At 53.1% G+C, this 15,996-nt stretch overlaps 1 protein-coding gene across 1 annotated transcript in view; it reads right to left on the reverse strand.

Annotated features, from left to right (window-relative positions):
* Positions 1-5,364: 5,364 nt before the first annotated feature.
* Positions 5,365-15,996, reverse strand: part of LOC119958296 (chloride channel protein 1-like) — an 84,991-nt gene continuing 74,359 nt past the window's right edge. Inside the window, exons 18-19 of the mRNA XM_038786730.1 lie at positions 11,622-11,708; positions 5,365-5,652 (exon numbers count right to left, since the gene is read on the reverse strand). Coding sequence (XP_038642658.1) covers positions 5,530-5,652; positions 11,622-11,708 — 210 coding nt within the window. The 3' untranslated portion in view covers positions 5,365-5,529. The remainder of the gene's footprint in view (positions 5,653-11,621; positions 11,709-15,996) is intronic.

Here is a 15,996-nt window from a genome sequence, read left to right on the forward strand (position 1 = left end):
CCAGCCCCTCCCCCTCACTCACCCTTCAGCCCCTCCCCCTCACTCACCCTTCAGCCCCTCCCCCTCACTCACCCTCCAGCCCCTCCCCCTCACTCACCCTCCAGCCCCTCCCCCTCACTCACCCTCCAGCCCCTCCCCCTCACTCACCCTCCAGCCCCTCCCCCTCACTCACCCTCCAGCCCCTCCCCCTCACTCACCCTCCAGCCCCTCCCCCCACTCACCCTCCAGCCCCTCCCCCTCACGCACCCTCCAACCCCTCCCCCCACTCACCCTCCAACCCCTCCCCCCACTCACCCTCCAACCCCTCCCCCCACTCACCCTCCAGCCCCTCCCCCTCACTCACCCTCCAGCCCCTCCCCCTCACTCCCCCTCACTCACCCTTCAGCCCCTCCCCCTCACTCACCCTCCAGCCCCTCCCCCTCACTCACCCTCCAGCCCCTCCCCCTCACACCCTCCAGCCCCTCCCCCTCACTCACCCTCCAGCCCCTCCCCCTCACTCACCCTCCAGCCCCTCCCCCTCACTCACCCTCCAGCCCCTCCCCCTCACTCACCCCCCAGCCCCTCCCCCTCACTCACCCTTCAGCCCCTCCCCCTCACTCACCCTCCAGCCCCTCCCCCTCACTCACCCTCCAGCCCCTCCCCCTCACGCCCTCCAGCCCCTCCCGCTCACACCCTCCAGCCCCTCCCCCTCACACCCTCCAGCCCAGCCCCCTCACTCACCCTCCAACCGCTCCCCCCACTCACCCTCCAACCCCTCCCCCCACTCACCCTCCAACCCCTCCCCCTCACTCACCCTCCAGCCCCTCCCCCTCACATCCTCCAGCCCCCCCTTCAACCCCTCCCCTCCAACCCCTCCCCCCACTCACCCTCCAACCCCTCCCCCTCACTCACCCTCTAACCCCTCCCCCTCACACCCTTCTGCCCCTCCCCCTCACACCCTCCCCTCAGACCCTCCCCTCACTCACCCTCCAGTCCCACCCCCTCACTCACCCTCCCCTCACACCCTCCAGTCCCTCACACCCCCTCCCCTCATCCTCCAGTCCATCACCCTCCATCTCCCCCTCACAGCCCCTCCCACCACAACCCCTCCCCCACAACCCCTCACACTCCATCCCTCACCTTCCTCCCGCACAACCCTCCCCCACATCCTCCACCCCTCCCCACAGCCCCTCGCCCACAGCCTCCACCCCCTCACAATCCCTCACCCCCTCACCTTCCTCCACCACAACCCTCCCCCTCAGTCATCCTCCACTACCTCACCCCACCCCTCCCCCACAACCCCTCACCCCCTAACGCTCACAACCCCTCGCCCACTCACCCTGAACCCCCTCACAATCCCTCACCCCCACCCCCTCACAGCCCCTCGCCCACTCACAGAAAATGTGAGGGACAGAAGGAGCCCCCTCGGCCCGTCGAGTCTGTGCTAGCCCGCCAAAAAGCCATCCAGTCCTGGTTCCGTAGCCGTCGGCTACAGCGCTCCAAGTGCATATCCAAGTTTTTTTTTAATGCGCCTCCACCAACCTTTGAGGCAGCAAGGTCCGAGGGATCCTCTGCTCAGCCTGGCCGGGGGTCTGCAGGAATTGAACCTCAATTTCCGGGACGCTACTGTGTACGATTCTGGAGAAAAATCACCGGGACGTTAAGAAGTACTTCCCCCCCCCCCCCTCCCCCATCTCATGGGAGTGTCCCTTTAAGAAATGTTTTGTCTTATCACATGGCTTCAGTGATGTCATAGTGTGGGTGGAGCTGGGCTGTGGCTCTGAGTTTTACTTTCGCTTTGGTTTGGGGCTGTTTTGGTGGCTCTGAGTTTGGTTGCTTTCGTTTTCACATTTGGATGCTGTATTCAGGCAGACAAGTATCTTGGAGTCTCTCTGCATTTTAAAAGTTACGTGATAACTTGAAAATAAATAAATGCTTTCTGGAAGAAATTCAGACCTGATGTTTTGAAAAGCAAACGAGTTTATACCCGATCTTGAGTGCTGTGTGTTGGGCCACACCTTTGAAAAGGGCTTTCCTGGTTTATGTGATGTTGTTATTAAATTGGAACAGTTAAAGGGGGGGAATTCATTAAGGGTTATACATAGATTACTGTAGCTGAGCGGGGTATTTAGGCTTGTAGTTGATTAAAATGTGTCTGCGTTTCTAAAAATGTGAACCAAATTCGTAGAATAAAGCTTGTTTTTGATTAAAGTGCTTAAGGCCTCGGTTGAATAACACCTGAAAAGCAGGCCCTTGTGTTCATCGTAAACAAAATCAATAAACAGTTGTATACACTGGATATACATTGATATACATTGGAGCTTTCTAAACCCTGGCCCCTAACACCGGTCATTTTCTTTGAACAGTTCTGTTTATCGGATATCGAACACTGTGGGAGAGGTGGGGTGGGGAGAGGGCAGAGGGGCGTGGTGGTGAGGGGGCGGGGGGGGGAGGGGGAGATGGTTTGGTTGACAGCCGAGCCTCGCCCAGTTGAGCGATGAATCTTCTTGCCTCCCGGTTGCCGTAGGGAGGCCCATGCGTCACAAGGCCGGATGTGTCGGCCGACTAAGGGTTGGAGTGTGGGAGCAAGTCAGGTGATGTAACCTCCAGGAACCAGAGTTGAAAACCCTGTCCTCGGCGGCAAAGTGTTTCTTGCCCCTAATCTCCCCGCCAATCCTTCAACCAGTGATTTCAAACCTGTGCCGCCTGCTTATTGAGCTCTCCGCTGAGGGAAATGGGTTTGATCCGTGCACTCGACTCCACACTGTTTTCGTACTCCGTATTTGTTTTTAAACCCAGCAATGTAAAGTGAAACAAAAATGTTCATTGACTTGAACGTCTGTGACACCGCCGTCATTTTTCATATTTAAATATACTCTTTATTAACTCATCAGGGTCATCTCGGGCTTGCAAAAACAAGTAGAAAATCAGATTGATGCATCTTCCTCAGTGACAACCACCATCCCCGCCAATCAGACGCCTCTGCTGTAAGTCACGGCGATTGACGCCGCACGCAGATTTTGGATTAAGTAGCTACCCTCCGCTGACTGCATTTTGCTGGAGCAATCGCCCTGCCTTTGCCGGGAGACTTTGCTGCGGTTTCAGGCGTAGGTCCTGATTGCCGTGGTCCGCGGGGAGTCTTTCTCAAGTAGACTCTGTAGACTGTGTGCTCCAGCGCACTCTTTGAACAAGGGGGAAACGAACCAATCGCCCTTTATTATTCAATGACGTAACCATTGCCCAATCCCCAAACATCAACGTCCTGTAAGTGGGGGGGGGGACTCCATTGGCCACAAATCTCATTGGACCAGTCGTATGAATGTGGCGGGAGAAACAGATCAAAGGCTGGGCTCAGAATAACCAGGGGGAGGTGGTGGTAATCCAGTGGACTAGTAATCCAGTGGTTCTTCATAGAATAGAACAGTACAGCACAGAACAGGCCCTTCGGCCCTCGATGTTGTGCCGAGCCATGATCACCCTACTCAAACCCATGTATCCACCCTATACCCGTAACCCAACAATCCCCCCCTTAACCTTACTTTTTAGGACACTACAGGCAATTTAGCACGGCCAATCCACCTAACCCGCACATCTTTGGACTGTGGGAGGAAACCGGAGCACCCGGAGGAAACCCACGCAGACACGGGGAGGATGTGCAGACTCCGCACAGACAGTGACCCAGCCGGGAACTGAACCTGGGACCCTGGAGCTGTGAAGCATTGACGCTAACCACCATGCTACCGTGCTGCCCCCCGTGCTGGTCCAGGCTAATTCTCTGGGGGGGGGGGGGGGGGGGGGGGGTTCAAATCCCATCAGAGCAGCGGGGGGGGGCAATTTAAATTGAAGTCATAAATCTGGAATGTGAAGCTTATCTCAGGAACGATATTGATTATCGTAATAAACCTACCTGGTTCACTAACATCCCATTGGAAGGAAATCTACTTGCATGTGATCAATGTGTATTTGTTAAGCTAAAGGGTTACAGTGCCTACTGCCCTACTGCCATCAGACTTTTGAATGGACCTACCTCGTATTAAGTTGATCTTTTCTCTACACCTTGCTATAACTGTAACATTATATTCTGCAGTCCCTCCTTCCTTCCCTATGTACGGTATGCATTGTTTGCAAGAAACAATACTTTTCACTGTATACATGTGACAATAATAAATCAAATCAACTCTAAATGATTATTGCACCATAATCCAATATTTTCATTTTTAAAAACTTTTATGTACCCAATTATTTTTTTTCCAATTAAGGGGCAATTTAACGCGGCCAATTCACCCTACCCTGCACATCTTTGGGTTGTGGAGGTGAGACCCACGCAGACACGGGGAGAATATTGCAAACTCCACACAGGCAGTGACCCCGGGCCGGGATCGAACCCGGGTCCTCGGCGCCGTGAGGTAGCAGTGCTAACCCACTGCGCCGCCTCACCATCACACTCTTAATTTGTGCCTTGTAGATGGTGGACGGGCTTTGGGGGGGGGGGGGGGGGGGTCAGGAGGTGAGTAACTCTCTGCAGGATTCCCAGCCTCTGACCTGCCCTGGTAGCCACAGTATTAATGTGGCTGGGTCCAGTTCAGTTTCTGATCAATGGTAACCCCCAGGATGTTGATAGTGGGGGATTCAGCGATGGTAACGCCATTGACTGTCAAGGGGCGATGGTTAGATTGTCTCTTGTGGGAGATGGTCATTGCCTGGGCACTTGTGTGGCGTGAATGTAACTGGCCACTTGTCAGCCCCGAGCCTGGATATTGTCCAGGTCTCGCTGCATTTGGACAGGGATGGTTTCAGTATCTGAGGAGGCGCGAATGGTGCTGAACATTGTGCAGACATCCGCACACATCCTGACCTCTGACCTTCTGATGGAAGGGAGGTCATTGATGAAGCAGCTGAAGATGGTTGGGGCCTAGGGCACTACCCTGAGGAACTCCTGCAGTGATGTCCTGGAGCCGAGATGATTGACCTCCAACCATCACAACCATCTTCCTTTGTGCCGGGTATGACTACAACCAGCGGAGAGACAGTCCCCACCCCCCCCCCCCCCCCCCACCTCCCGGAACCCCGCTGACTTCAAATGCCATCTCTTTCAGGCGAGCTTTGTGCAACGATTTGGATCTGAAGAGAAACAGGGGTGGAAAATTGCGTTGCATTGCTTCCGGAGGCAGCGGTGCCACCATGTGGAGGCGATGAGAATAGCAGGCACTACAACAACAACTTGCGTCTCACTAGCGGCTCGAACAGAGAGATCAAAAAAAAAATCCCAAGTGGTTCAGTGCGGCGAAGTGAGAGTATTCCAAAGGCCGCAGATGGAGGAACAGAGAGTTCAGGTGGGCGGTGGGGGAGGATGTGGGTGGGTGGAATGACACAACTGGAGGAGAATACAGATATGAGGTTCAAGAGTGAGGATGTCCAAGGCTGTTCTTAGGTCCATTCCAACATGGTTGTCTCTGGCTTGTCAGGAGCTACTCCAGCCAGTGGGCAGACCGAGGACGGACTGTGAGGCAGGCCCCAGCCCTTCCGGCAATCTCTGCGTCCCTCCCTGCTTCAGTTGTTCTTGGCACCTTGGTTCTGGATCAGGGTGATGTTCTGGGACAGGTCGTCCTCCTCCTTCGCTGAGCTCCCCTTGGTGGACGTTCCCTTCACGCAATTCTCAACCGCAGCCTTGAGCTGCAGAGGGAAGAGAAGACATTCAGAGCAAGCGGCAAAGCTGTTCACGGCAGAGAATGGTGGCTGGGTGCAACCTGGACAAATTTGGGTGGTATTTGGGGAAAGGCTATTGAGCTCAGTCATACTAGGGTACAGTGGGGCAGCACGGTAGCATGGTGGTTAGCATAAATGCTTCACAGCTCCAGGGTCCCAGGTTCGATTCCCGGCTGGGTCACTGTCTGTGCGGATTCTGCACGTCCTCCCCGTGTGTGCGTGGGTTTCCTCCGGGTGCTCCGGTTTCCTCCCACAGTCCAAAGATGTGCGGGTTAGGTGAATTGGCCATGCTAAATTGCCCGTAGTGTCCTAAAAAGTAAGGTTAAGGGGGGGTTGTTGGGTTACGGGTATAGGGTCAATACGTGGGTTTGAGTAGGGTGATCATGGCTCGGCACAACATTGAGGGCCGAAGGGCCTGTTCTGTGCTGTACTGTTCTATGTTCTATGTTCTAGTACTGGTGGAGACGGGTCTGTCACTGTATAACACTGGGGTACAGTACTGGTGGGGACGGGTCTGTCACTGTATAACACTGGGGTACAGTACTGGTGGGGATGGGTCTGTCACTGTATAACACTGGGGTACAGTACTGGTGGGGACAGGTCTGTTACTGTATAACACTGGGGTACAGTACTGGTGGGGACGGGTCTGTCACTAACACTGGGGTACAGTACTGGTGGGGATGGGTCTGTCACTGTATAACACTGGGATACAGTACTGGTGGAGACGGGTCTGTCACTGTATAACACTGGGGTACAGTACTGGTGGGGACGGGTCTGTCACTGTATAACACTGGGGTACAGTACTGGTGGGGATGGGTCTGTCACTGTATAACACTGGGGTACAGTACTGGTGGGGACAGGTCTGTTACTGTATAACACTGGGGTACAGTACTGGTGGGGACGGGTCTGTCACTAACACTGGGGTACAGTACTGGTGGGGACGGGTCTGTCACTGTATAACACTGGGGTACAGTACTGGTGGGGACGGGTCTGTCACTGTATAACACTGGGGTACAGTACTGGTGGGGACGGGTCTGTCACTGTATAACACTGGGGTACAGAACTGGTGGGGACGGGTCTGTCACTGTATAACACTGGGGTACAGTACTGGTGGGGACGGGTCTGTCACTGTATAACACTGGGGTACAGTACAGGTGGGGACGGGTCTGTCATTGTATAACACTGGGGTACAGTACTGGTGGGGACGGGTCTGTCACTGTATAACACTGGGGTACAGTACTGGTGGGGACAGGTCTGTTACTGTATAACACTGGGGTACAGTACTGGTGGGGACAGGTCTGTTACTGTATAACACTGGGGTACAGTACTGGTGGGGACGGGTCTGTCACTAACACTGGGGTACAGTACTGGTGGGGACGGGTCTGTCACTGTATAACACTGGGGTACAGTACTGGTGGGGACGGGTCTGTCACTGTATAACACTGAGGTACAGTACTGGTGGGGACGGGTCTGTCACTGTATAACACTGGGGTAAAGTACAGGTGGGGATGGGTCTGTCACTGTATAACACTGGGGTACAGTACTGGTGGGGACGGGTCTGTCACTAACACTGGGGTACAGTACTGGTGGGGATGGGTCTGTCACTGTATAACACTGGGGTACAGTACTGGTGGGGACGGGTCTGTCACTATATAACACTGGGGTACAGTACTGGTGGGGACAGGTCTGTTACTGTATAACACTGGGGTACAGTACTGGTGGGGACGGGTCTGTCACTAACACTGGGGTACAGTACTGGTGGGGACGGGTCTGTCACTGTATAACACTGGGGTACAGTACTGGTGGGGACGGGTCTGTCACTGTATAACACTGGGGTACTGGTGGGGACGGGTCTGTCACTGTATAACACTGGGGTACAGTACTGGTGGGGACGGGTCTGTCACTGTATAACCCTGGGGTACAGTACTGGTGGGGACGGGTCTGTCACTGTATAACACTGGGGTACTGGTGGGGACGGGTCTGTCACTGTATAACACTGGGGTACAGTACTGGTGGGGACGGGTCTGTCACTGTATAACACTGGGGTACTGGTGGGGACGGGTCTGTCACAGTATAACACTGGGGTACAGTACTGGTGGGGACGGGTCTGTCACTGTATAACCCTGGGGTACAGTACTGGTGGGGACGGGTCTGTCACTGTATAACACTGGGGTACAGTACAGGTGGGGACGGGTCTGTCACTGTATAACACTGGGGTACAGTACTGGTGGGGACGGGTCTGTCACTAACACTGGGGTACAGTACTGGTGGGGATGGGTCTGTCACTGTATAACACTGGGGTACAGTACTGGTGGGGACGGGTCTGTCACTATATAACACTGGGGTACAGTACTGGTGGGGACAGGTCTGTTACTGTATAACACTGGGGTACAGTACTGGTGGGGACGGGTCTGTCACTAACACTGGGGTACAGTACTGGTGGGGACGGGTCTGTCACTGTATAACACTGGGGTACAGTACTGGTGGGGACGGGTCTGTCACTGTATAACACTGGGGTACAGTACTGGTGGGGACGTGTCTGTCACTGTATAACACTGGGGTACAGTACTGGTGGGGACGGGTCTGTCACTGTATAACACTGGGGTACAGTACTGGTGGGGATGGGTCTGTCACTGTATAACACTGGGGTACAGTACAGGTGGGGACGGGTCTGTCACTGTATAACACTGGGGTACAGTACTGGTGGGGACGGGTCTGTCACTAACACTAGGGTACAGTACTGGTGGGGATGGGTCTGTCACTGTATAACACTGGGGTACAGTACTGGTGGGGACAGGTCTGTCACTGTATAACACTGGGATACAGTACTGGTGGGGACGGGTCTGTCACTGTATAACACTGGGATACAGTACTGGTGGGGACAGGTCTGTCACTGTATAACACTGGGGTACAGTACTGGTGGGGACGGGTCTGTCACTGTATAACACTGGGGTACAGTACTGGTGGGGACGGGTCTGTCACTGTATAACACTGGGGTACAGTACTGGTGGGGACGGGTCTGTCACTGTATAACACTGGGGTACAGTACTGGTGGGGACGGGTCTGTCACTGTATAACACTGGGATACAGTACTGGTGGGGACAGGTCTGTCACTGTAGAACACTGGGGTACAGTACTGGTGGGGACGGGTCTGTCACTGTACAACACTGGAGTACAGTACTGGTGGGGACGGGTCTGTCACTGTATAACACTGGGGTACAGTACTGGTGGGGATGGGTCTGTCACTGTATAACACTGGGGTACAGTACTGGTGGGGCTGGGTCTGTCACTGTATAACACTGGGGTACAGTACTGGTGGGGATGGGTCTGTCACTGTATTACACTGGGGTACAGTACTGGTGGGGACAGGTCTGTCGCTGTATAACACTGGGGTACAGTACTGGTGGGGACGGGTCTGTCACTGTATAACACTGGGGTACAGTACTGGTGGGGATGGGTCTGTCACTGTATAACACTGGGGTACAGTACTGGTGGGGGTGGGTCTGTCACTGTATAACACTGGGATACAGTACTGGTGGGGACGGATCTGTCACTGTATAACACTGGGGTACAGTACTGGTGGGGACGGGTCTGTCACTGTATAACACTGGGGTACAGGACTGGTGTGGACGGGTCTGTCACTGTATAACACTGGGGTACAGTACTGGTGGGGACGAGTCTGTCACTGTATAACACTGGGGTACAGTACTGGTGGGGACGGGTCTGTCACTGTACAACACTGGAGTACAGTACTGGTGGGGACGGGTCTGTCACTGTATAACACTGGGGTACAGTACTGGTGGGGACGGGTCTGTCACTGTACAACACTGGAGTACAGTACTGGTGGGGACGGGTCTGTCACTGTATAACACTGGAGTACAGTACTGGTGGGGACGGGTCTGTCACTGTATAACACTGGAGTACAGTACTGGTGGGGACGGGTCTGTCACTGTATAACACTGGGGTACAGTACTGGTGGGGACGGGTCTGTCACTGTATAACACTGGAGTACAGTACTGATGGGGACGGGTCTGTCACTGTATAACACTGGGGTACAGTACTGATGGGGATGGGTCTGTCACTGTGTAACACTGGGTACAGTACTGATGGGGACGGGTCTGTCACTGTATAACACTGGGGTACAGTACTGGTGGGGACGGGTCTGTCACTGTATAACCCTGGGTCGCAGTATTTTAAGTTGATGTTTGCAAACATCATATTAAACAGCAGAGAGGGTGATTAAGGTCAGTGGATATGTTAGCTGGGACGCGCTGGTACATTCAAAGGCATTTTGACTCCTCTCAGCTGACGCCTCCTACCGTAACGTCAATGTCTGGTACGATTGGGATAAGGAAGCTTCTGGGACTATTACTGAGTCTTAGATTTGATGATCAGGTACAGATTGCAGAGATGGCCAAATGCATTTTTGCACCTGTGCGTTCCTGCTCGCTGGGTGTTGGGAGAGGCCAACATCGCTGTCTGAGGAGCAGTTACTTTTCTGGCATGTCACTTAAACTGGTCACAACATCACAGAGATGCAGTTACGTGCCCCGCGGATTGATTCCGGTTCAGATTTTGCGGGTGTTCGTCCTCTGCAAGGTCCCCCCATCCCAGTCCTTGAACAGGCGATCGCTGAACTGGTCTAAGTACAGAATAAAGCTCCCTCTCATCTGCTCAGCAGAATCTCCTTATTCCCAACCCTGAAATGCCAACCCATTGTCCACATCAGATTGGGGCGGTAGTGCTGCCCCACAGTGCCAGGGTCCCAGGTTCAATTCCCAGCCTTGGATCACTGTCTCTGCGGAGTCTGCACGTTCTCCCCGTGTCTGCGTGGGTTTCCTCCGGGTGCTCCGGTTTCCGCCCACAGTCCAATAATGTTCAGGTTACTTATCATAGAATTTACAGTGCAGAAGGAGGCCATTCGGCCCATCGAGTCTGCACTGGCTCTTGGAAAGAGCACCCTACCCAAGGTTAACACCTCCACCCTATCCCCATAACCGAGTAACCCCACCCAACACTAAGGGCAATTTTGGACACTAGGGGCAATTTATCCTGGCCAATCCACCCTAACCTGCACATAGACATAGACATAGAACAGTACAGCACAGAACAGGCCCTTCGGCCCTCGATGTTGTGCCGAGCCATGATCACCCTACTCAAACCCACGTATCCACCCTATACCCGTAACCCAACAACCCCCCCCTTAACCTTACATTTTAGGACACTACGGGCAATTTAGACTTAGACTTAGAACAGTACAACACAGAACAGGCCCTTCGGCCCTCGATGTTGTGCCGAGCCATGATCACCCTACTCAAACCCACGTATCCACCCTATACCCGTAACCCAACAACCCCCCCCTTAACCTTACTTTTATTAGGACACTACGGGCAATTTAGCATGGCCAATCCACCTAACCCACACATCTTTGGACTGTGGGAGGAAACCGGAGCACCCGGAAGAAACCCACGCACACAGGGGGAGGACGTGCAGACTCCACACAGACAGTGACCCAGCCGGGAATCGAACCTGTGACCCTGGAGCTGTGAAGCGATTGTGCTATCCACAATGCTACCGTGCTGCCTAATGCCAGGTTAGGATAGATTGGCCATGCTAAATTGCCCCTTAATGTCCAAAGATTAGATGGAGTTATGGGGATAGGGCGGGGGGGGGGGGGGAGTGAGTCTCGATAGACCGCTCTTTCAGAGGGTCGGCGTAGGCTCGGTGTGCCTCCGTGGGATCCTGCTGTGCCACCGGATGCCCGCCGCGTTTCCCACATCGCAGCAGCCGCCAACTTCAGAGGGGCTCCACTGCCTCCGGGAGCTTCCGGGGCCGTGACGGGGTGCTATACAAACGCACGTCTCTCTCGTTCTTCGGCCCGTGCGGCCAGAGGCAGAACCTGGTGCAGGGTAGAGACGGCAGCGGACGTCCCTTACCTCTTTCAGAGCGACTACTCCAACCAGTCTTCCAGTGGAGGTCACGTAGGCAATCCTCAGTCCAAGGAGATTGAAGAGGTCGTAGCACTGTAATTACAGAATGATTTTATTTTTATTTATTTTTAAAAACAGTTAGGATTACTCAGTGACGTGACGAGGATTGAGTCTTGTTGCCTGTCTCTGGGTCTATTGTGATACCTTTCCTGGCCTGTCTCCCACCTTACATCCGACATGAACACCCTCACCCTACTGCCAGGTCCCAGCTCCCGCTCAGCCATCACCCTTTTACTGACCTCCGCCAGCTCCTCATAATAATAATCTTAATTAGTGTCACAAGTCGGCTTTCATTAACACTACAATTAAGTTACTGTGAAAATCCCCTCGTCGCCACACACTGACGCCTGTTCGCATACACTTGTGGTGATATGCATCACTGTAAATACACAAGGGGTTAATGTAGGTACACTGCAACTAGGTAAACACTAGAGGGAGCACCAGAGGCATCACGACACACAGACATTCAACCAATAGGTCAGTAAGATGGGACACGACCAATGGGCAGTCAAGACACCCAGAGGTGACGCTACCACAAGGGGGAACCCATATAAAAGGACAGCGCACACATGGTCTTTCTCTTTCCACAGGCGACACTTAGAGAGTAGGACAGGGGCAGATCAGAAGCATCACACCCACCACGTGGCTTAGAGCAGACTGGTTAGTTAGACTGAGTTACTACAGCAAGATTAGCAGGAGAGTCAAACTCAAGTAGGAGAATCGTTAACTGTTCAATAAACGTCTTAAACCTATCTCCAAGTCTGAACCTTCCTTTGTCAGAGCGTACATCAAGGAAGCAGCGTATGCTACATGAAGAAGCAGAACACAACAGAAACCTACGCAGACACGGGGGAGAACGTGCCGACTCCACACAGACAGTCACCCAAGGCCGGAATAGAACCCACGTCCCTGGCGCTGCGAGGCAGCAGTGCTAACCACTGTGTCACCGTGAAGTGAGGCGCGTGCTGATTGCCCACAACACTGACTGTGAGAGCCGTGCGCTCCCTCTGTGGCCAAAGTGTAAATAGTAATTCTGTTTTGACCATTTGAAGTTGAAGGTAACTCGATTAATATATAAATGATTCAGCATTTTCTAGAACTTGGTCTGAAGTATTTGGCGTGTATTAAATGCATTTAACCTTATTGATGGGGTGATGGTTAGTGAACAGGCCGGTTTCAATCTTGTGGCCCCCTCCGATGAAGGAGGGTCACTCCTGCGGCCCACTCACTGGCCTAGGTTGCCCCTCACTGGGGTAAAGAATGTTATGGCAAATCCAAGTTGTTGCTCTGGCTGGTTAATCAATCCTGCCCCCAGGCTGGAAGAGACCCACACGTGGGACACCTGTAAGCATCCTGGAACTCCCTCCCTAACAGCGCTGTGGGTGCACCTACGCACCACAGGGACTGCGGCAGTTCGAGAAGGCGGCTCACCACCACCCCCTCGAGGGGGCCGATCGGAGATGGGCTGGGCCGAGCCGGCGAAACCCGCATCCCTTGAATGAGCAAGTCAAAGGTGCGGAGCGAAGACCTCCCCACCAGAGGGGGCACTCTAACAAAATGCTCACGTCTGACAGAGGACCAGAGGCTGCCCTCCCCTTTGAGGGAGAGCTGACTGGTGGGCGATTAAACCTGAGGGTCACCACACCTCAGGCGAGGGGCCAGGTTGAGAAGGCAGGGCCTCCATGATCGATGAGTCAGTCGATGTACCTTGTGCAAGCCATCTGCAAAGGGCGGTGTGATGTTCCTTGTGAAGTCCCTCAAGATGGTTAAGAATCGTAGTGCTATGTATCAAGCTATGTATTTCAAACAAAACTAGCTTATTTACACTACTTTAAATGGTTTGCACACCTTACTCAGTAATTTAAAAAAAAATAAATTTAGATTACCCAATTATTTTTTCTATTAAGGGGCAATTTAGCGCGGCCAATCCACCTACTCTGCACATTTTTGGGTTGTGGGGGCGAAACCCACGCAGACACGGGGAGAATGTGCAAACTCCACACGGACAGTGACCCAGAGCCGGGATCGAACCTGGGACCTCAGCGCCGTGAGGCGGTTGTGCTAACCACTAGGCCACCGTGCTGCCCCACCTTACTCAGTAATAGCTAAGAAAAGAACAATATTAAATCTGTGCGACAGAAATCTATAATATCTGTCTAATTAAAACTAACACCCTATTTAGTACCGGGCAGCACGGTAGCATGGTGGTTAGCATAAATGCTTCACAGCTCCAAGGTCCCAGGTTCGGTTCCCGGCTGGGTCACTGTCTGTGCGGAGTCTGCACGTCCTCCCCGTGTGTGCGTGGGTTTCCTCCGGGTGCTCCGGTTTCCTCCCACAGTCCAAAGATGTGCTGGTTAGGTGGATTGGCCAGGCTAAATTGCCCGTAGTGTCCTAAAAAGTAAGGTTAGGGGGAGGGGGTTGTTGGGTTACGGGTATAGGGTGGATACGTGGGTTTGAGTAGGGTGATCATTGCTCGGCACAACATCGAGGGCCGAAGGGCCTGTTCTGTGCTGTACTGTTCTATGTTACAGTATATTTATATGACTACTCTGTGGTGCCATCTAGTGTTGAGATACATGAACATCATCTTGTTAACCCTTTACACTCCCTACACTGTACATATCATTACAGGCGGATGCATTACTGGAGATGATGGGGCCTCTTTTAGATAAAGTGACAAAGAGATACTGAAGTTGACCCAATCTCTGGAAATACAAACAACAGCAAAGAAAGCGCGGCCCCCTTCTTATTTCAAAATTAAACTCAGCTCAGACAAAGGATATCAGCAATATAATGTTCCCCGTGTACGGAATCCCTGCGATGCCCACTCGTCACAGAAGGCATCACGCGCACCAGTGGGAGTTTCTGTGGCATGGCCAGGGAAACCACCTTCTCAAGGGGCAATTAGGGATGGGCATCACACCAGAGCAGGGCAGCCAAAACCACGCTCCACCAGCTGGGTGGCCACTTTGCCCAGGCCCCAAGAACAGGCTCACAAGGCGGGTTCCTCCGACTTGCCCATGCCCACCCTCCCCCCTTGCCCCTCACCTCCACAACGCGTGGTCAAAGGTCAGGAGTGTGGGACCGAAGTGACACCAAACACCGAGGAACAGACAGCACCCCCCCCCCCCCCCAACCCCCCTTCAAAAGAGCAACCCAGAGGCCGCCACCTCTCCCAACCCCCTTGGTGCGAAATGTGGACCCTGTCAGGGGCAGCAGGGTAGCATGGTGGTTAGCATAAATGCTTCACAGCTCCAGGGTCCCAGGTTCGATTCCCGGCTGGGTCACTGTTTGTGTGGAGTCTGCACGTCCTCCCCCTGTGTGCGTGGGTTTCCTCCGGGTGCTCCGGTTTCCTCCCACAGTCCAAAGATGTGCGGGTTAGGTGGATTGGCCGTGCTAAATTGCCCGTAGTGTCCTAATAAATGTAAGGTTAAGGGGGGGGTTGTTGGGTTACAGGTATAGGGTGGATATGTGGGTTTGAGTAGGGTGATCATTGCTCGGCACAACATTGAGGGCCGAAGGGCCTGTTCTGCTGTACTGTTCTATGTTCTATGTTCATAAGAACATAAGAACTAGGAGCAGGAGTTGGCCATCTGGCCCCTTGAACCTGCTCCGCCATTCAATGAGATCATGTGGACTCTTTTGTGGACTCAGCTCCACTTTCCGGCCCGAACACCATAACCCTTAATCCCTTTATTCTTCAAAAAACCATCTATCTTTACCTTAAAAACATGTAATGAAGGAGCCTCAACTGCTTCACTGGGCAAGGAATTCCATAGATTCACAACCCTTTGGGTGAAGAAGTTCCTCCTAAACTCAGTCCTAAATCTACTTCCCCTTATTTTGAGGCTATGTCCCCTAGTTCTGCTTTCACCCGCCAGTGGAAACAACCTGCCCGCATCTATCCTATCTATTCCCTTCATAATTTTAAATGTTTCTATAAGATCCCCCCTCATCCTTCTAAATTCCAACGAGTACAGTCCCAGTCTACTCAACCTCTCCTCATAATCCAACCCCTTCAGCTCTGGGATTAACCTAGTGAATCTCCTCTGCACACCCTCCAGTGCCAGTACGTCCTTTCTCAAGTAAGGAGACCAAAACTGAACACAATACTCCAGGTGTGGCCGCACTAACACCTTATACAATTGCAACATAACCTCCCTAGTCTTAAACTCCATCCCTCTAGCAATGAAGGACAAAATTCCATTTGCCTTCTTAATCACCTGTTGCACTTGTAAACCAACCTTCTGTGACTCATGCACTAGCACACCCAAGTCTCTCTGAACAGCGGCATGCTTTAATATTTTATCGTTTAAATAAT

Source organism: Scyliorhinus canicula, chromosome 29, assembly GCF_902713615.1.
Source record: "Scyliorhinus canicula chromosome 29, sScyCan1.1, whole genome shotgun sequence".
Lineage (NCBI taxonomy): Eukaryota > Metazoa > Chordata > Chondrichthyes > Carcharhiniformes > Scyliorhinidae > Scyliorhinus > Scyliorhinus canicula.